The sequence below is a fragment of the Bubalus kerabau genome, chromosome 17 (genome assembly GCF_029407905.1).
Source record: "Bubalus kerabau isolate K-KA32 ecotype Philippines breed swamp buffalo chromosome 17, PCC_UOA_SB_1v2, whole genome shotgun sequence".
Classification (NCBI taxonomy): Eukaryota; Metazoa; Chordata; class Mammalia; order Artiodactyla; family Bovidae; genus Bubalus; species Bubalus kerabau.
The window spans coordinates 54,323,259-54,341,833 of NC_073640.1; the positions used below are offsets into that span (position 1 = coordinate 54,323,259).

At 55.9% G+C, this 18,575-nt stretch overlaps 2 protein-coding genes across 4 annotated transcripts; one reads left to right on the plus strand and one right to left on the minus strand.

Moving 5' to 3' along the window:
* Positions 1–1,600: 1,600 nt before the first annotated feature.
* GSK3A (glycogen synthase kinase 3 alpha) lies at positions 1,601–10,927 on the plus strand. 3 transcript variants are annotated; one of them, XM_055552399.1, is made up of 12 exons: positions 1,601–2,003; positions 3,738–3,925; positions 5,221–5,304; positions 5,467–5,577; positions 7,176–7,306; positions 7,401–7,507; positions 8,438–8,535; positions 8,614–8,709; positions 9,068–9,254; positions 9,567–9,659; positions 10,244–10,294; positions 10,579–10,927. In XM_055552399.1, the coding sequence occupies exons 1-12, from the start codon at positions 1,721–1,723 to the stop codon at positions 10,635–10,637; spliced, it is 1,488 nt and encodes a 495-aa protein (XP_055408374.1). In that variant the 5' UTR covers positions 1,601–1,720; the 3' UTR covers positions 10,638–10,927. The 3 variants fall into 3 exon arrangements, with proteins under 3 accessions (XP_055408374.1, XP_055408373.1, XP_055408372.1); XM_055552398.1 differs by having other exon boundaries at positions 9,545–9,659; positions 10,244–10,927; XM_055552397.1 differs by having other exon boundaries at positions 10,244–10,927.
* Positions 10,928–13,578: 2,651 nt separating this feature from the next.
* ZNF526 (zinc finger protein 526) lies at positions 13,579–18,043 on the minus strand. Its single transcript, XM_055551956.1, has 3 exons — positions 17,927–18,043; positions 15,762–15,862; positions 13,579–15,672 (listed from the first exon to the last, which is right to left on the minus strand). Exon 3 carries the CDS (start codon positions 15,653–15,655, stop codon positions 13,622–13,624), a length of 2,034 nt encoding a protein of 677 aa, XP_055407931.1. The 5' UTR covers positions 15,656–15,672; positions 15,762–15,862; positions 17,927–18,043; the 3' UTR covers positions 13,579–13,621.
* Positions 18,044–18,575: the final 532 nt, after the last annotated feature.

The following is an 18,575-nucleotide window of genomic DNA, read 5'->3' on the forward strand; positions in this document are numbered from 1 at the left end:
GGAACTGCAGTCAACTACAGCGTGGACAAGACTTTTTTCAAAGGGCAAGGCAATTAGAGTGATCACAGGATCTGATTAAAGTGAAGCCTAGAACTCCGTTTCCCGTCATTCCACGAGACAGGAGAGGAGGGTGACTTAATTTCAGTTACAAATACTTCCGGAACACATAGACACATTCACATGAACTCTTATTTCCCAGCACACACTCACACGAGCTCTGTACACACACACACACACATACACACACACACACTCACTCAAACGAACTCCGTTTCCCAGCGCGCTTTGGACTACCGTCCTTCCGGGTATTAATCGCTAAGTGGGGGCAACATAATGCGAGCACAAAACGCGAGGCTACTCCTAGCAGCTGGCTTCCTTCTTTTGGGCCTTCCAGGATCCTGTAATTTAGGAAGACTGAGGATTCAAAGAGCTTAATGGGATCTTCACAATAAATTGTGTTTTCATTTCTTTCAACCTTCAGTTCAGCCTCCAGGTGCAACGTACATTGTTAGGAAAAGCTAGACAGTATCCGAAGACTGTATTGTCTTGAAAATCCACCGGAAACTTTGTTTCCTAAATCGTTGGCGGAGAGGGTTTTCCTTCCGGATTTGTGGAAACTTGGGAGTGTTTGCACTCCATTTTTCAGTAGTCCCTAATCGACTTCGGCTCTTTCTTGGGACCTGGCGTCAGGAAAGGAGGCGTTGAAACTTTTTGCAGTCTATCTTAGGCGACTGTCTTTCCCCTTTCGCTCACGCTCTTTCCAGCAAACCTCAGCTGTTTTCTCACAAAGGGTCGGGATCCGGTCTGGACTATTCCCCAGCATGCTTCAGGATTACGGTAGACCCCGCCCCCTCAGTCAATGGTAAGGCCGCCTTGAACTCCATTTCCCAGAAGACACAAGGCTCGCTGTAGCAACTACCCTGAAGCCTCGGTGTTGACTACATTTCCCAGCAGGGATTGCGGCCTAGCAAACGAGGGTGGAGGAATGCCCTGCCTCTCCATTTCCTAGCCTGTCTCCGGAACTGCAAAATCCACTTGGGGCTTAGGAATCACATGGGACTCCATTTCCCGGCGTGCTTTGGAAGTAGCTTTATACCTGCAATGCGGTGAGGGCGTGGCGACGACTACATTTCCCGGCTTGCCTCACAGCCCGATAGCGGCGGGTCCACCGGCTCCGACTCAATTTCCCAGAGTGCACTTGGCGCCAGTCGGCCTACAACCAATAAATTAAGTGAGCGATTGGACTTCGTTTCCCGGAGTGCATCGGGCCTATACAGCTCACTGATAAGAGTTGCCTGAGACTACATTTCTGAGGCACTCCTAGGGACGCGCGATTGCCGCAATGGAGTGAGTGTGCGACTCTGACTCTGCTTCAGAAAGTGCTTCAGAGTCCGTTTTGGGCAGTTGTCCAACTTATTGCCCGGGACTCTCTTTCCCGAGGTGCAGCGCGACTTATCATCGCCGCAGCCCTGAGGTCTTTGTGGACTCCATTTCCCGGCGTGCCACGCGGCTCTCTGTGAGGGCCTTGAGCGGCGACGGCGTCGCGTAGGGCCGGCGGACTGCATCTCCCAGCGTGCCCCGCGGCGGGCGCTGGGCCGGAGCCGGAGCCCGAGCGGCGCGGCCTGGAAGAGGCCGGAGCCCGGGGGAGGCGGCGGCGGCGGCAGCGGCGGGGGCAGCCCGGGCAGCCCGAGCCCCGCGGCCTGGGCCTGCGCTCGGCGCCATGAGCGGTGGCGCGCCTTCGGGGGGCGGCCCTGGGGGCTCGGGCCGGGCGCGGACCAGCTCGTTCGCGGAGCCAGGCGGCGGAGGAGGCGGCGGCGGCGGCGGCCCGGGGGGTTCGGCCTCTGGCCCAGGCGGCAGCGGCGGCGGGAAGACGTCAGTCGGAGCCATGGGCGGGGGCGTGGGGGCCTCAAGCTCCGGGGGTGGCCCCGGCGGCAGCGGCGGAGGAGGCAGCGGCGGCCCCGGCGCGGGCACCAGCTTCCCGCCGCCCGGAGTGAAGCTGGGCCGTGAGTACTAGCGGCGCCCGTGGCGGGTGGAGATCGGATCCCTGAAGCCACTCAGACGTCGATCAGGTTCTTCTTTATGCTCAGGGAGGAGCTCGAGGTCACTGTGCCTTCCCAAACTGGGATCTGAGATCTACCCCCTCCCGGAGAGAGGGATTCGGGGGGGGTTACCATCACTTGGAGTTTAGAATTAGAATTAGTAATCCTCCAAAAGACAGAGTCACAGGTTCCTGTTCTTCCAGTCCCGAAGTCTTGGGTCCGTGAGCCTTAAAAACAGGAGTCTGATGTTGCCATCCATTCGAGAACGGATCAGGGGTCATTGTCGCTTGCAAATGGGGCTCAAGGGTTATTGTTTTTCAAGAGAACACGAATAAGATCACCACCACCCAGAGAAGGGATCTGAATTGCTCCCCTTTAGAGCATGGGAATTTGGAGTGAGTATCACTTAGAAAAAGGGATTTGGGCTTGCTGTGGCCCCAGAGAACAGAACAGGGCCAGGGCTTTCCAAATCTGATACCCAGTCATCTTCCCTTTTAAAACACTATCTGTCCATAATATGTAGAATTGTACACCCAATGGTGGAAATTAATGATTGCTCCTTTTTGAGGACAGATTGGAAGTCAGCATACCTTTCAGACCAAGTTCATAGTCACTAATATTCAAGAAAAGATGTCTTTCTTGAAGGGTTTCTTTTCACAGAAAACGGAATGGGGGCAGGGGCCGTTACCAGTCCCTCCCCTAGAATAAGGATGTGAAGTTATACCCATTTCATTATTCTGATGTATGATGTCATTGACAGTGGATAAATAGCTATATAGGATCCTCTCCCTCCCTCGCCCCTCTGAATGGCTCTGATTCATCACTGACTTATTTTCTTTGGGGAACCTTTCACCAGTTACCCCAAGAAGAGGGATCCCTGTCCTCCAAGAATGCCAACTTTTGCTGCCATTCACAGAATGCTTTGGGAATTTCCTTTAAAGGACTGAGGCCAGGATAAACCCTTGATGATAGAGATCAGGTTCACCATTCTCACTATTAAGTGTTCATCCATTAGGGACCAGTTACATACAGGATGGGGTCTGGGGCTCCGAACCTCACGAGTAAGGTCAGGCCAGTGCCTTTTTCTAGCCCCAGAGTATTTGGGTAAGAGCTAATTGTCTCAAAAGTGAGAGTTAGGGCACTGGCACTCCCTACAGGAGGAGTCATTCTTTTCTGTCACCAGAAACCAGTGGTGAACTTAGGGAGGACTTAGAGATCACTGTCCCCCAAGCTGTGGGAAAGGTTAGGGCTTTACTGACATAGAAGTACCTCAGGATTCCTGCTCTCAAGCGGAAGAGGTTAGGTCAGGCTCTCCCTAGTGAGGAGGGAGCAGAAGGCAGTTAGCTCTCGTCATGGATGGATTCAACATCTGGGAGTGGTGGTGCCTTCTCACATCAGGAGGGACCAATAATTTGCTGCTCACCAGAAGTGGAAATTCGAGGTTACCAATCCTGGTACAGCAAGAGGTTTTATGTGTCAGTATTCTCCCCTATGGAGGAGTCAGGATTTGGGGTTTCCTGAAGGGAAGAGGGGAAAAGGCAGCATCTAGGAGCCACCTTTGAAGATGGGGGAGGGACAAAGACCGTCCCCCGCCCCATGAGCTTCCTGTAGAGACTCTCTGCCCTCTTCACAGCCCCAGGATGGGGTGGTGGCCCGAGGGGAAAGGTCAGTAGATTGTGTGTTCCCTTTGCTCCCCAGGTGACAGTGGGAAGGTGACCACAGTGGTAGCCACTCTAGGCCAAGGCCCGGAGCGCTCCCAGGAGGTGGCTTACACAGACATCAAAGTGATTGGAAGTGGCTCATTTGGGGTCGTGTACCAGGCACGGCTGGCAGACACCAGGGAATTGGTGGCCATCAAGAAGGTTCTCCAGGACAAGAGGTTCAAGGTAGCTTGCGGGGAACGGGGATCAGGAGGTTTGACTGCACATGACTGGTGGGGGAACTCCAGCAAGAGTGCTGGACTTGGGTTTGTACAGGGGGTCTGAGCATGGGCCAGAGGAGAAGAGAGGGAGCTGTGTGGGGATGTGCATTCCAGGAGAACCCAGAGCTGACTTTTATTGGGCTCTTGTTCTTCGTAAGTGCTTTTGTAGGCGAGTTTAACTTAACGCAAAGATTCTCTGAGGGTAGGTACTGTTGTTACTCCCATTCTAAGTAAGCAGAAGCTGGAAACAGACTCAGATAAGAGAATTGCACAAGGTCAAGTCTAGAATCTGATTCCCAAGCACTTCACCTTAACCACTGAGTTACTCTGCTACCCAGAAGAGAAAGGAAGCTGGTGGGGCTGATGATTCTGTCTGCGAAGGTCAGGCTCTGCCCCCAGGGTCTGGCACTTGCTGGGAGAAATCCTGCCCGTGCTATAGATGCCTGGGTGTGGGGCCCGGTCACCCCTGAGGAAGGGGTCCTTTACCTCATTCATATATAGTGCCCTGTGAACTGGTAGAGGCCCTTTGGATCCTGTATAGTCGGGACGTAGGAGAAACTGAGCCTGGGCTGAAGAAACCAGGTCAGAGTTTAGGTCTCGGGCAGTGAGGACTTCAGGGGCAGGTCTTTCTCCAGGGCGCTGGTCAGAATTTGATTATAGGTGAGTCCCGAAAGTGAGAGGAATCTGAGGATAGGGGCCTCTGAGGCCCCAGCCGGGAAGAGAGGAGAGGGAAGAGTGCTAAGATAGGTCTGGGAAGAGGTTGAGGCTGGATCTCTACTGGGAAGGTGAGGATGAGAAGCCTGGAGTCCAGGACTCAGGATCCAAGCGCCCAGATGCTTCCCGTGAAAGCAGTGGAGCGGCGTGGGGACTAGGGGCATCTGGATGACCTCTCCCTGTCTAGTGTTGCTTGTGCCAGGCAGGGAGGTGGGCCTCATGTGGCCACATCATGTGATTTTCAAGAGAAGCTGAAAAACTTAGATTTACATGTGAAGTCATTTGCTTTGTAAATCTGAGCAAAAAATCAAACATTGTTAAGAAATAGGCTGCAGGAAGCACATGTAAGTGGTCTGAGTTTAGTTGTGAGGGGAGCTAGGGGTGAGGAATTAGGAGCTGCTTCATATGGGGCCTTGGAGCTAACGCGTGAAGTGGCTGCTTGGCCCTGCTGGCAGGAATTGGAGTAGAGCTGTGGCGAGGGGTGCTCAGGAGGGGAGGCAGGGAGAGTGGCTTGTCTTCTGAGGCTCTCTTCCCTTGCCCCCCAAGAACCGAGAGCTGCAGATTATGCGTAAGCTGGACCACTGCAATATCGTGAGGCTGAGATACTTTTTCTACTCCAGTGGGGAGAAGGTGAGACCTGGGTGTGGGGATTCCTCCTCTGCGTGGGCTCCACCCGTCTGCTGCCTTCTCGTGGCTGCGCGTCCCTTCCCCCGTTATTCCCCACACACCTTCCTCCCCCTCTTCCTTGCTCATTTCTCATGACGCCTCACACCTCTCCTTTGCTCTCTGCAGAAAGACGAGCTTTACCTAAACCTGGTGCTGGAATATGTGCCCGAAACAGTGTACCGGGTGGCCCGCCATTTTACCAAGGCCAAGTTGAGCATCCCTATCATCTATGTCAAGGTAGGCAGGCTGGCGGGCTGCGGGGGTCCTGGCCCACCAAGTCAGGTGCTCCAGACAGACTCTCCCATCATTTCCAAGTTTACATTGGTCTCTAGAGGCCTCAAGACAAAGGCCTTGCCCTTGTCCCTACATCCCCAGAGATGGAGCTCCCCAAAGGCAGCGCAGCCCAAGCCGAGGCCTGATGCAATCAGGGAGGCAGGCTGACCAGGGCTGGGGAGGCTGCACATTACTGGCTCGGGTCCACACCAGGAGCCCACCAGCACCAAGTGGTGTTGCTGCGGTCAGCGGTCAGCTCAGAATCGAGGTGGGGACTTAGAATGCAGAGGCACAGTGAGGTCAGAGTCCTGGCCTGTGGAGCCCTGGCAGAGGGGGATGGGAAGGAGGCAGGGTTGGAGGAAACTTAGCGTCCATGGAGCCAGGGACTCAGGCATCTTCATTCATGGCCTGCGGAGGCTCATTCTCCTGGTGCTGTGCCCTGTGTGTTACTGTCCCTAAGGACGTATTTGAGTGAGTGACTGAGTGAGTGGGCAGGCTTCGCGATGCTGTGGAGAACAGGACCCGAGCAGCCAGCTGCATGGCGGGAGGAGGGTGGGCTCACGTTTGCGGAGGTTGCATGGGCCGTTTTTCCTTCCCCTGGCTTTAAGCATCCCAGACCTAGGGTGGTGCTGTGGGACCGCACCTTCTAGGGGGGCGGGTGGTGGTGGTCCGGTTTGTGGACTGTCCCAGACCCAGCACTGAGCAGCTGTAGAGGTCCCGCTGAGACGCAGACTGCTTCTGAAGAGCTCTCAGTTTAGCAGGGTAGACAGGCATCATCACAGAGAACTCTAAAACTGCCAACAATGGCCGACCCTGAAGCAGCACAGGGATTCTGCAAACAGGAGGCCCCTGGCCCTGCCTCCTTTGGGAGTGAGAAGGATTGAGGAAGGCTTCTGGGAGGAGACTGGGCACAGGGCAAGAAGGTGGCATCTCTGGCCACAGGCACTGGGAACAGAGGAGGTGCTGCCCAGGAGGCAGGCCTGAGCAGTTACACATGCTGGGCTATGGACGAAGCCCTGGGGCTGCAGCAGCGATGGAAACACAGAGATCCCTGCTCTTGGCACTTAACATCCTAGTCACTAGGAAAGAGAATAGCAGAAAAATCCAGGTGGAGAGGGGCTGGCGTGAGGGTGGTTTTGACTGCTGTGTGGAGGCTGAGCCCTTCCTACAGCCAGTGGTTTTCTTGGTGAGGCTCCCCAGCCTGCTTTAAAACAAGGCCTTCCTGATGTATCTGTCTTGTCCATCAGGCTTCTGCCGAAGTGTGTGTTTGAAGCAGTGGTTTCCAAAGTGTGGACCGGCACCAGCACTAGGGGGCTGGTTGCAGAGCCTCATCCTGATGTACCGAATCAGAACCTCTGGGAGTGGGCCCTGCAGTCCTTGTTTTAACACGGCCTCCACGTGATTCTGGTGCTCACCAAAGCTTGAGAACCAAGGGGCAGCGGAAGTGTTTTCAAGACAGGGAGAGTGGGCCTGGAAGGGCTCTGCAGGCCGAGATGGTGGAGCAGGGGTGTGCTCTGCGGGGAGAACTGGGCTGGAGTTCTGCTGTCCCCTGCCCACCCCAGGTGTACATGTACCAGCTCTTCCGGAGCTTGGCCTACATCCACTCCCAGGGTGTGTGTCACCGCGACATCAAGCCCCAGAACCTGCTGGTGGACCCCGACACTGCTGTCCTCAAGCTCTGCGATTTTGGCAGGTGGGCCTCACCTGGGGTGGGCTGGGTGGCTGAAGGGGCGAGGAGGGATCCCGACCCTTGGCCCGTGTTGACTCCTGCCCATATCTTCCCACAGTGCAAAACAGTTGGTCCGCGGGGAGCCCAATGTCTCCTACATCTGTTCTCGCTACTACCGGGCCCCAGAGCTGATCTTCGGAGCCACCGATTACACCTCATCCATCGGTCAGACTTGGGGGGGTAGCAGTTGTGGCAGTTTTTGAGGTCCTTCTGTGTGTCTGCCAGGCTCGATGATAAAGCGTTAACACCTGTTCCTTTAGCCGGTCCTCACAAATTCAGGAAGGTGACGCTGCCATAGGTGTATTTTAGTCTAAAGCTTAGAGTGGTGAGGTCACCTGCCCACAGTCAGGTGGGACTGGGCAGGGCTGGGCTTTGAAAGCAGACCTGACTCCAGAGTCCATAGAGCCCTGGAACCTCCCAGGAAGTCCTTTCTCCTCAGTCAGCAGGAGGGGCTGACAGTGACCTTGGGGGAATCGGGAGGTGAAAGGCCTTGCCACCATGAGGGTGTGACCTGTTCACAGGGCCTCGATGTCCTTCCCTGTTGCTGGGGGTGAGAGTGCCAACTTCCAGGCATGAGGAGAGGGTGTGAAAGTGTTCGGAAGAGAAAGTTCATCAGCTTTGCGAGGAAACATCATGGTCCCTAGGTGTGAACTTGTGCTGTGGGGGTCAAGGTACAGGACTGGAAAGGGTGACTAACCAGGCCACGGCTATTTCCAAGAGCAAGAGAGAGGCCAGAAGTGAGTAAGGCAGCTCATTTAATGCTTTCCCTCCAGGCCTCCCTGAGGCCCGGAGAACATAGGTGTCTGTTCTGGGCCTGTTGATGCGTCTTCTGAGGCTGTAGAGAAAAGGCTTACTGGGATCAGAGTGGAGAGAGGCGATGGAAGCCTCTAGATTGGAGAGTACGGCGTAGTCAGGCAGACTTGGAGGTTCAGAGTCAGGCTCCTGTGTTCCTATGCTGTGTGACCTTGTGCAAGGCCCTTTCTCTCTGAGCCAAGAAAATGGGGCTCTTGGCATTTCTCAGGGTGATCATGAAGGACAGAAATGCTTGCCCGGGGATGGGCATGGTAGCTCTGACCCTCCCCCGTTCCTCTTCAGATGTGTGGTCGGCTGGCTGCGTACTGGCTGAGCTCCTCTTGGGCCAGCCCATCTTCCCAGGGGACAGTGGGGTGGACCAGCTGGTGGAGATCATCAAGGTGAGGGCAGGGCCAGGGCGGGCAGGGACTGGGCTCAGGGCCAAGGACCTTGGCTCAGACCCCTTCCTTTCCCTACAGGTGCTGGGAACACCGAGCCGGGAACAGATTCGCGAGATGAACCCCAACTACACGGAGTTCAAGTTCCCCCAGATTAAAGCTCACCCCTGGACAAAGGTGGGGGAGGGCTCGGGGTTCAGGCAGCGTGGCTGAGGTCCCCACCAGAGGCCAACTGGTCTGGGGACCTGGTTATAGTCATGGCTCAATAGTGGGTCAGTTAACTTTGATCACATGGCAAAGTTTAAAGCTGAGGACCCCCAGTAAATCCCAGAGGCCTGCTTTCTGATGGGGAAACGGGCTCACAGCACAGCAGGGCCCAAACAGTCATGGGACCCGAGCAGGTTGCTCATCTGATACAAACTCACCTCCCCTCAAGAGGCTGCGTGTCATTTTCCTCATCTGGAAAGCGGGGTTGTGGGGGCAAGCAGGAGCACACCAGTACCCAGGGCCTCAGCCATCTCCTCTGCACCCCCAGGTGTTCAAATCACGAACGCCGCCCGAGGCCATCGCGCTCTGCTCCAGCCTGCTGGAGTACACCCCCTCCTCGAGGCTCTCGCCGCTGGAAGCCTGCGCCCATAGCTTCTTCGATGAACTGCGATGTCCTGGAACCCAGCTCCCCAACAACCGCCCGCTCCCCCCGCTCTTCAATTTCAGTCCTGGTGGTGAGAGCTCAGCCTGGGATCTGGGGTGCTGGAGGGGCAGCCAGAGACGGCAAAGAGCTTGGTGTGGAAGACCGGAGTAGAGAGCTGAGTGTGGGCTGCAAGGCAGTCCTGGGGCTCAGGAAATACACCCCTGATGCAGGGAGACCCCAACCCACCTCATCTGCACTCTGCGATCTCCCGTGTTAGGCTCCTTCCAGTTTTATTTAAAGTGTTCAGTGGCTACACCTGTCTTTATCTGGTGCCCCTTTCTAACCAGGACTGGGTCGCCAGGTGCCCTGTCCCCTGACTAGACATGTCCATTCCTGTCTCTAGAACTCACCATCCAACCATCTCTCAATGCCATCCTCATCCCTCCTCACTTGAGGTCCCCGGCGGGCACTGCCTCCCTCACCCCATCCTCACAAGGTAAGTTGGGGGCCATCTCCTGTGCAATAAAGCTGCATTTCTCAGTGTATGGGGGGGAGGGTTTGTTCTCACAGCCCCTGAGTTTACTGCAGATATGCAGAAATTGTTGACAGAAAGCCATGTTTCCCATGTGAATGGGCACCTTTGTAAGGCATTATTGCCTGTATTTTGTGTTCAGATGCAAACTGGAAAACGAAAGACATACATCTGGCCTGCACAAACAAATAGTTAAATTTGTTCCTCCCATTTAAAAATGAGAGCTATTTTATGTGCAAATCCAGATTTCCTGTTTCTCTTGGGGAAGAAAATCAGACTAGGCAGCAGTGGGCCTGCCTCTGCTCAGGGCGGTCCTGCCAGCTGGAGCTGAGGTCCGGCTGCCCCCTGCGCTAGAGGGGCTTCGCTCCCTTGTGAGTCACTTAGTGACCAACCTGGCCCTTTGGCGTCTGAGTTTGAAACCCTCGACCTAAAGTGACAGCTTTCGGTTTCTAATGTAGCATCTCACACCAGCTTCCTGCCTTGGGGTGGCGGGGTGGGGGTGGGGGGCCAACAGGCCCAGGTTAACCATCTGCTTCTTCCCCCCTCAGCTTTAAGTGAGGCTCAGACCAGCTCGGACTGGCAGTCAACCGATAACACAACCACCCTCACCAACTCTTCCTGAGGGCGCCACCAACTACCCTTCCATCTGGGAGCCCTGTGTGGGGCTGGGAAGGGGGGCCATAGCCCACCAAGCTCCTGCCCTGACTGGGCCCCTAGACTAGAGGGCAGAGGTAAACGAGTCCCCACCCCACCCCCTAGTCCCTCCCTCACCAGCCTCACCCCTGTGGTAGGCTTTTTAAGAGGATTTTAACTGGTTGTGGGGAGGGAAGAGAAGGAAGGACAGGGGATGGGGGGCATGAGGACCTTCTACCCCCTCAGCCCCCCACCCTCCCCCCAGGTCTCCACCTCCTCCAACCCCCTCCCCCACTGTGTCCCTTGTAAATAGAACCAGACCAGCCCCTCTCCTCCTCTTCCCTTCCCTTTCCCCCGGGTGTAAATAGATTGTTATAATTTTTTTCTTAAAGAAAATGTCGATTCGCACCGTCCAACCTGGCCCCTTCCCCTCCTACAGCTGTGTCCCTGCTCCTGTCCTCTGCCCCTAAGGCCTCCTCCCTCCTCTCCCCGCCCTGGAGGGCAGGGGCAGTGGGGGAGCTCCTGATGTCTTAGTTTTCACAGTAAGGTTTGCCTGTGTACAGACCTCCGTTCAATAAATTATTGGCATGAAAACCTGCTTCCTGTCTAGACACCTGTTTTCACAGAGGTGAGGGAGGGGCTTGGGGGGGGGGGGACTGGAACAGAGTGGGCTGCGTCTCAGGCAGGGGAGCAGGGTGCAGTGAACCCAGGCTGGCCCAGGCCTCCTGTGCCTCAGCTCTGTGCACGTGGTGAGCCGCGTCTGGCTTATCCACCGCAGCACACATCATCTGCTTCTACTTAGGGAGGGAAGCACCGTCATTCCCAGGTGACTGGTGAAAGAGCTGGCCATCAGATAAGTCAGGGCCACAGAATGTAAGTGGCAGAGTCAAAGTTTGAATCAAGGGCTCCCTATATCATAGCCTGAGCTACCTGCCGCTTAAGGGGGACACAGGATGATGGGGGGGGTCACTTGGGCCAAAACAACCTTGATACAGACTCTTGGTGGCCATGGATGGGGGCAGAGGAGCCGTTTCCAAACCCTAGCAGAGAGCCCCAAGCCTTCATTGCTGTCTTAAACAGGACCCTACTGTGCCCACCTCTAGGGATGGTGGGAAGTGACACCTTTGGGAAGGTTGTTGCAGAGGGCCTGATTTTTCTCCTTGCTTTGTAAACATGCTGGGGCCAGATGGTGGGGCTGTGGCAGAGCGAAATGGCATCTCCTCCACATGGTGCCAATGGTAGCGAAGGCAAGAGGCCCTAGAGAGGAGCAACTGAACTATCCAGTACTGGACTCCATTTGTGAAATGGGAGAGTTCCGAACACACCCGAGGGTGTTCAGGGACTGTTCCTGTGGTATCTGCGCTCTGCTATCACGTGAGGTGAGCACCAGGGGCATCTGTATACTGACGGCCCAGAGCAAACCCTGCCCCTCCCTGCTCAGCACCATCAGCTGTCACCTTGTTCGCAGGATGAACACCAAGAGCAGGTGGACTGGATGAGGGAAGGAAGGGTCTGGACAAGGGGCTGAACTTGGGTTCCTGGGGGCCCCTGCCTGCTGCTCACACCAGTGGGCCATGAGGTTCCCAAGGGTGTCCCTACACCCTCCGCCCACCTCCCTGGCCTCTGTCCAGTTCTGGCCCCATTCTCTCCTTCCCAGCCCATCTTCAGCTTCCTCCTTGCCCCACCCTGATGGATGCCAAAGAGCCCTAACCCCACAGAGAACCCTTACCCCATCCCACCCACTGCACTTCCCTAACTTCTGAGGCTGGTTTTCAAGGCCTTCCCAGGTCTAGACTTCCCCTGACCCGCACCTCATCACCCCTCCTTCGCCCGGCCTCCCTCCTGGACACCTCAGCCACAGCCTGTCCTGCCGCACCTGTCCGAGCACCTCGGTCTAGAGGCCCGAGAGGAGCCTGCCCCATTGAGCCTGCCCCAAGTGATCTGCTTTCATCTGGAGAGCAGAGCACTATCAGCCCCACATAACCTCAGAAAACGTTGGGGATGCCTTTCTGTTCCCAAGACCTTTTTATCTTTCGCAGCCCCTTAAGTCCAGTCACTTTCCCTGCAGTTACACTGACTCCTCTGAGCCGCTGCCCCCTGTACTGGTTTCAGGTCACGGTCACTCAACAGCACTGGTTACAGATGTGGCTGAAAGCACCACCTGGATTCAAATCCCGGCTGACGCCTCTGCCCAGCTCTGAGACCTTGGATGAGTCTGTCCCTGTTTCCTTGGGATAACATTGAGACGGCCTCGCAGGCCTGCTGGGACCACATGCGCGCACAGTGCTAACTGCAGCGCGTGCCACGGCTGGGCAGCCGGACGCCTGCTGTCACTGTCGTCAGTAACTGGACAACCTCCGAGTGCACCGAGAACTCAACGCCTCGCGGTGGTGTCTGCCTGTAGTATTTCCTTCCTCTTCTACAAGCAAATGTTTGCCTTTTCAAGGATTACCTCCTCTAGAAGTCTCTGACCCCTGATCTACCATGGAGGTTTGTTTCCTGCTCCGGGATCCTACTGTCCCTACACCTCCCCACTGCCGCCCTGGGGACCCTGGGGCTGACGTGTGCCTGCCCCGCCTCAGGCACCGCAGACGCCTGACTCGTCTTTGGGCCCCAGCACACAGAGGGTGGCCTTACGACACCCAGGCTCAATAAATCAACAAGACACTCAGGGAACAAGGCCATCTGTACTTGGGTGTGTTCCTCCAACCCCTGTGTATGGCTCTTGGGGCACAGCCCCTGTCTTGACTCATGCCTGCGTCTCCAGTATCACCCATCTGCAGCTGAATACCCATCTTTCAGGTGGAAGTGAGATGAAAGAAGCCCAGAGAAGTCAAGTACCTTCTTCCACCAGGCAGAGCCAAATGCAGGGATCCCAGAGTCCAGGGAAGGCAAGGGTAGGGGCAGGCGGTGGAGAACAAGCAGAGGACCTGAAGAAGAATGTGACAGTGCCCAGCAGAGACCTGGCACATGGTCGGGGCTCAGGAAAGGTTACCTGACGTTCCTAGGCACCAGGGTGACGCGGAGCAGAGAGTCTTGGAGAACCCCACTTTGCAACGCAGTGGGGTGGCTTAGGACACATTGTATGGTGTCTCAGAGCTTCAGTGTCCCCTCAGGCAGAGAAAGGTGACACCTGGTGGGGCCGTTCTGAAGAGTCAGTAGGGAAGAGGCCAGGATGGATGCTGGCACCCAGTGGGCACCAAAGTGGCTTGTCAGGAGGTGGTCCCCTTCTCCCCAGAGGTGCCCATACTTGTTTTGCAACCAAATTTTTTTATTGTTGCTCTTTAACTGTGTCACATGAAGGCTGTGTCCAACTGCAACAACCCGCTTGCTTCAGAGGCCCCCAGGGCTGCCTGGCACAACTGCAGCGTGTCTGCAAGGGCCAGTGGCTGGGACGTCTCAATGATGGCAATGGTCTCCCCGAGCTCGGTGCACATGATTGTCTGCTGAGGCTCGGGGGGTGGGGGCGGGGCAGGAGGGGGCGACCGGGGAGGCTGCAGCGTCAGGGTCCGTGCCTGGGCGTGGACCCGCTGATGCAGTCGCAGGCCCGCCATGGCACGGAACCAGCGGCCACAGGTCCCGCAGTAGTAGGGGCTCTTGTTGTAGAGTCCAGTGATGGGAAGGCGAGGCGCGCGGGCAAACGCCACTGGCCGCAGGTGCAGTCTCCGGTGCTGCTGCAGGTTAGAGCTCTGTGTGAAGCGCTTGCCACAGTCCAGGCACTGGTAGGGACGCACGCCTGTATGGGTCAGCTGGTGGCGGCTGAGGTTGGCCAGAGAAGCGAAAGTCTTGCCACAGGCATGGCACTGGAAGGGCCTCTCGCCCGTGTGTGTCCGGAGATGGTTGCGCACGTGGACCAGCTTCTTGAAGCCCTTGCCACAGACGCCGCAACGGTGCCGCCGCTCAGGGGGCCCGTGGACGGCGCGCCGGTGCCGGGAGAGCCGGGAGGCTGAGGCAAAGGACTTGGGGCACTGAGGGCAAGGCAGCTGGGCAGGCGGGGTGGGAGGGGCTGGGGGGGGAGGTGTGGGCTCGGCTGGAGCCAGGGAGGCCACTACAGATGCTACCGTGGGTGGTGCTGCTGAGGGGGGTGCCCCACTCTTGCCTGCGTGCGTGCGCCGGTGGTAGAGAAACTTGGTCATGTTGCTGAATGTTTTGCCACAGCGGCAGCGATGCAGCGGGTTGGCAGTATGGGCCCGCCGATGGGCCACCAAAGTGAGCTCCGTGCCGAAGCCACGGCCGCAGTCCACACAGAGGTAGCGGGCTTCGCCGCGGTGCAGCCGCAGGTGCTGCTCCAGGGAGGCTGCTTTCTTGAAGACCTTGGAGCAGGTCGTACACTCATGGGTGCCACCCACGTGCGCCCGCCCATGAGCCAGAAGCCGGTTTGCAGAGCTGAAGCTGCGCTGGCACTGGCTGCAGTAGAAGGGGTGAGCTGCTGAGGCTGGGCTGTGGGATGCCCGCCGGTGTCGCCGGCGTGCCCCTGCTGAGGTACAGTGTGGGGGACCATCCCCACTGCCCTGGGCCTGGCCAGCTGGAGACTTGTCACCTCCCTTTGCATCGTCACCAACGTCAGCTGCTGCCTCTTCCTCTTCCTCTGTCTCTTCATTGTCGTCTTCATCATCTTCCTCCTCCTCTTCTAACCCATTGTGCTCTTCTTTCTCTAGGGAGTCAAAGTGGGTGCCTTGATGCTCCAAGAACTCCTCGGGGGTGGTACAGAGGGTAGAACACTCGGGGCACTCGTAGGGCTCCATCTTGACTTCAGGTGGAGCAGGGGGTGGAGGTGGTGGTGTGACGGGAGGCAGAGGCGGCAGCACCGGAGGTTTAGCTGCTGCAGTGGAAAGGTGCTGGGCCTTGCGGTGAGCCACCCACAGCTCAGGTGAGGGAAACAGCTCCTGGCAGTCTCCACACTGGTACTGGATCTGGTTTGCAGACTCCCGCAGGTGGGCATCTTGGTGAGCAAGGAGCTCCCTGGGGGAGAGGATGAGCTGGCTGCACTCGCCGCACTGGAAAGGCCCTTCCTCAGTGCCTGGCACCAGCTCCGGCTCCAGGCCAGTGTCCTGGGTGGTCAGTGCCTCCTCCTCTGTGACAGTGGGCACGTGCTGCTCCTGGTGTGAGAGGACTTCTTCCAGCGTGTTGTAGAGGTTGCCACATTCAGAGCACATGAACTGGAAGAAGAGGGAGGAGGCAACAGCCTCCCCAGGTGTCATCTCAGTCAGCTCCGTTGACAGCTCCATCTTCTCCCCTAATATCGGTGCTGACATCTCCATTACCCTTGGCGACATTTGTGTCGGCATCTCAGCTACCTCAGCCACTTCAGCCACCACCTCTGCCATTGCGCGGAAGGTGGTGCCTGGAGAAAGGAGGGGGGCCTAATGAGACACCAGGAACTCAGGGGAGGGGGGATGTCTCAGGGGTTCCCTTGCCCACGTCATCACTCACCAGTCTCTATCAATCAGCAAGTCTGGATCCAATGTTTATACCTCACTCTTCAGTGAGCCCATGACTCTGTAGTTGAACTGCACCCCATGGCGCCCAGGCATCTGCAAGAGGGAGACAGCCCTCCTCAGTCTGGCCTCTGATGCCACCCTCCTTACCCAGAGGGCTGGTCACACCCTTTCCAAGAACATAATGTATCTTTGGGGGCCTGCCGGCTTTTGCCTGTGCATGTCCTCTCTGCGCAGCATCTTTCCTCCGTCTATGTGTACACAAAGGGATGCAGCAAAGTTTAAGAGCACAGGCTCTGGAACCACACTGCCCTCGGCTTGAATCTGAGCTCCACCACTTACTTTGTCTCTCTGAGACTGTCTTCTCACCTGTGAAATGGGCTAAAAGTAGTAATGACCACAAAGTCCCTGGTACTTGATCAAGGTTAGATAGAATCATTACTTGTAATTCTCCAGAAATGTTTTCCTATTCTAAGTCTTTGATGCTGCTATTCTTTCTGGCAGGAAAGTTTTCTCTTCTTGTCTAACAAACTTCCTCCCAGAATTTCCTTTTGTGAAGTCTTTTTAAATAACATATCTATATCCACAGGGCGGTGGCCACTCACTCCTCCTTGGGGTTCTTTTTTTTTTTTTTTTTTTGGCTGCATCTCTCAGCATGTGGGATCTGCCCTAACCAGGGGTTGAACCTGTGCCCCCTGCACTTATAACTACTGCACCACCAGGGAAGTCCCTCCTTGGGGTTCTTATAGTATTCTGTGCCACCTCCATCATAGCAAATATCATGAACTTGAGATAAAGTCATCAGACTGAGAAGGCTGGCAAGGCAGATGTGATTCACTGTAGGGGCTGCTGTCTTTAACAAAACCACTGATCAAGTGCAGGGATATTAACTTTTGAACTTCCCTCTATGTGCCCCCTATCTCCCTCTATTGGTGTAGGCTCAACCCAACCCAGGCCCCGTCACACAATGGGGGTTCAGAGTCCTTCAGACTGCCCCCACGCACGCCTCAGTAGTAATTTTCCAAATATAATCCCCACCATCTCCATTTCTTCTTCAACTCATCTGTTAGTGCCAGAGTTCAGCTTACAGGTGTGCACACAAAAGTTTCTGCACCTTTCAGCATGTGGGATCTGCCCCCGACCAGGGGTCGAACCTGTGCCCCCTGCACTAGAAGCACAGAGTTATAACCTGTATTGCCAGGGAAGTCCCTCCTTGGGGGTTTTTATGGTATCCTGTGCCACCTCCATCATCACAAATATCATAAACTTGGGACAGAGTTAAAAATGTTAAGCTCCCAGAGGTCTCATCACAATAGGCACTAAGTATATTTGCTGAATGAATAATGCTCCTTTCAGGAAGTGAGGCCCCGAGAATTTAAGGGTCTCTGCACATATTCCACTTTTCCCACCAGACCAGGCCTCCTATTAAACTGTGAATTCCCACAATAACAAGGCCCATCACTGGGCCCTGCTATCAGCTGGTGTCCAATAAATCCTCCTTGCGTAAATGATTCATTAAAAGCCCAAGAGCTAACTTTTGGACTCCTTCCCTAATTTTTGAGTTGCCCGGGGCCCTGGCACACAAAAGCCATTCAACAACGGATCTTCCCGGAAACCAGGGGCCTGAGAGTTCAACTTTTCATTGTTTACAGCTCTGGTCCAAAAGAGAATTCCCCTTTAGCGAGGCCCAGCGCCTGGTGCAAGGCTTTTACACAGAAGGCACCCAGTAAATGTGTAAAAAGACCTGAAGTGTGGACTTTCCTAGTCAACATTTCCCATTTCCCAATCTTGGATTGTGAACTACTGAGGAGAAAGATGGGTTTATTTAGAGGATCAACAGAAGTCCTTCAAGAAAGAACCCACCAGGGGTCTGGAAGTTCAACTTTTCTGAGACACAACCCTTTTCTCTGACCAAACTTATCAACGCCGCAGCCTGAGAGCCCTGCAAACAGTGGGGGGCCTGCACGCCACAGGCGCTCAGTCAACGCTACAGGGCACCGAGGAAGGAGCGCTCTTTCCACTCCGCGCCGCTCCCGCCCTAGCGCAGGCCCCAAAGCTCCTCGACCCTCGGTGTCCCCTTCGTTCTCCCTCCGCCCTCTCCGTATGCCCAGCGTTCTCTTCCCCGGCCCGCCCCGGGGCGCCCTCACCCGTCTCTCTCACCTCCTGCAGCCCCCGCCGCTCTTGACACAGACCCTCAGTTCCAGGCGTGCGGGACCCCTCACTATTCACACCTCCCATTGGGCGGCTCCCTTACCCCTGGCAGCCAATCAGAGCCGAAAGCGGAGGGCACGCGCCCTTGCGCCTGCGCGTGGACACTCAGGCGGGGCTCGGCGAGTTTCTCCACGCACGCAACTGTGCCCTGTGGGCGGGGCTCCGGGCTCGGAGAAGCGCCTGCGCAGTTCTCCTGGGTAGCTCTACCGCCAAGTCTGAAAGTTAAGTGGAAAGAAGTGGGCATCACCGGAAAGCAAGGGACCATGGAGTGGACTGGGTGGTAAGAGACCTTAACAGAAGTGTAATTTTATAGCTGAAGAGACCGAACATGTCTGAGAGCACAACTTTGGAGTCAAACACACTTGGGGTATTTCCCCTCTGTGGGCCTCACTTTTACTCCTGAATAAAATGGGCTTGAATCAAATCTACCTCAAAGGCTGTTGAGGGGGTTGGATGAAATCAATCAGGTAGAAGCACTCAACACAGGGCCTGATATAATGCGGATGCTCACTATAACCCATCTAACCTGGACATAGTCCTTCCCTGTTTGTAAAATTGCTTTCCCTTCCCTCCCACTCTTCGATGAATTTAATGATAT

What these genes read in the sequence shown, in the direction of transcription:
- GSK3A (XM_055552399.1), top strand. Translation starts at nt 1,721, where the DNA reads ATGAGCGGTGGCGCGCCTTCGGGGGGCGGCCCTGGGGGCTCGGGCCGG. An exon ending in TCCCTATCATCTATGTCAAG is followed by an intron (nt 5,578 to 7,175) that starts GTAGGCAGGCTG and finishes TGCCCACCCCAG; the next exon opens with GTGTACATGTACCAGCTCTT. An exon ending in AGCTGGTGGAGATCATCAAG is followed by an intron (nt 8,536 to 8,613) that starts GTGAGGGCAGGG and finishes CTTTCCCTACAG; the next exon opens with GTGCTGGGAACACCGAGCCG.
- ZNF526 (XM_055551956.1), bottom strand. Translation starts at nt 15,655, where the DNA reads ATGGCAGAGGTGGTGGCTGAAGTGGCTGAGGTAGCTGAGATGCCGACA.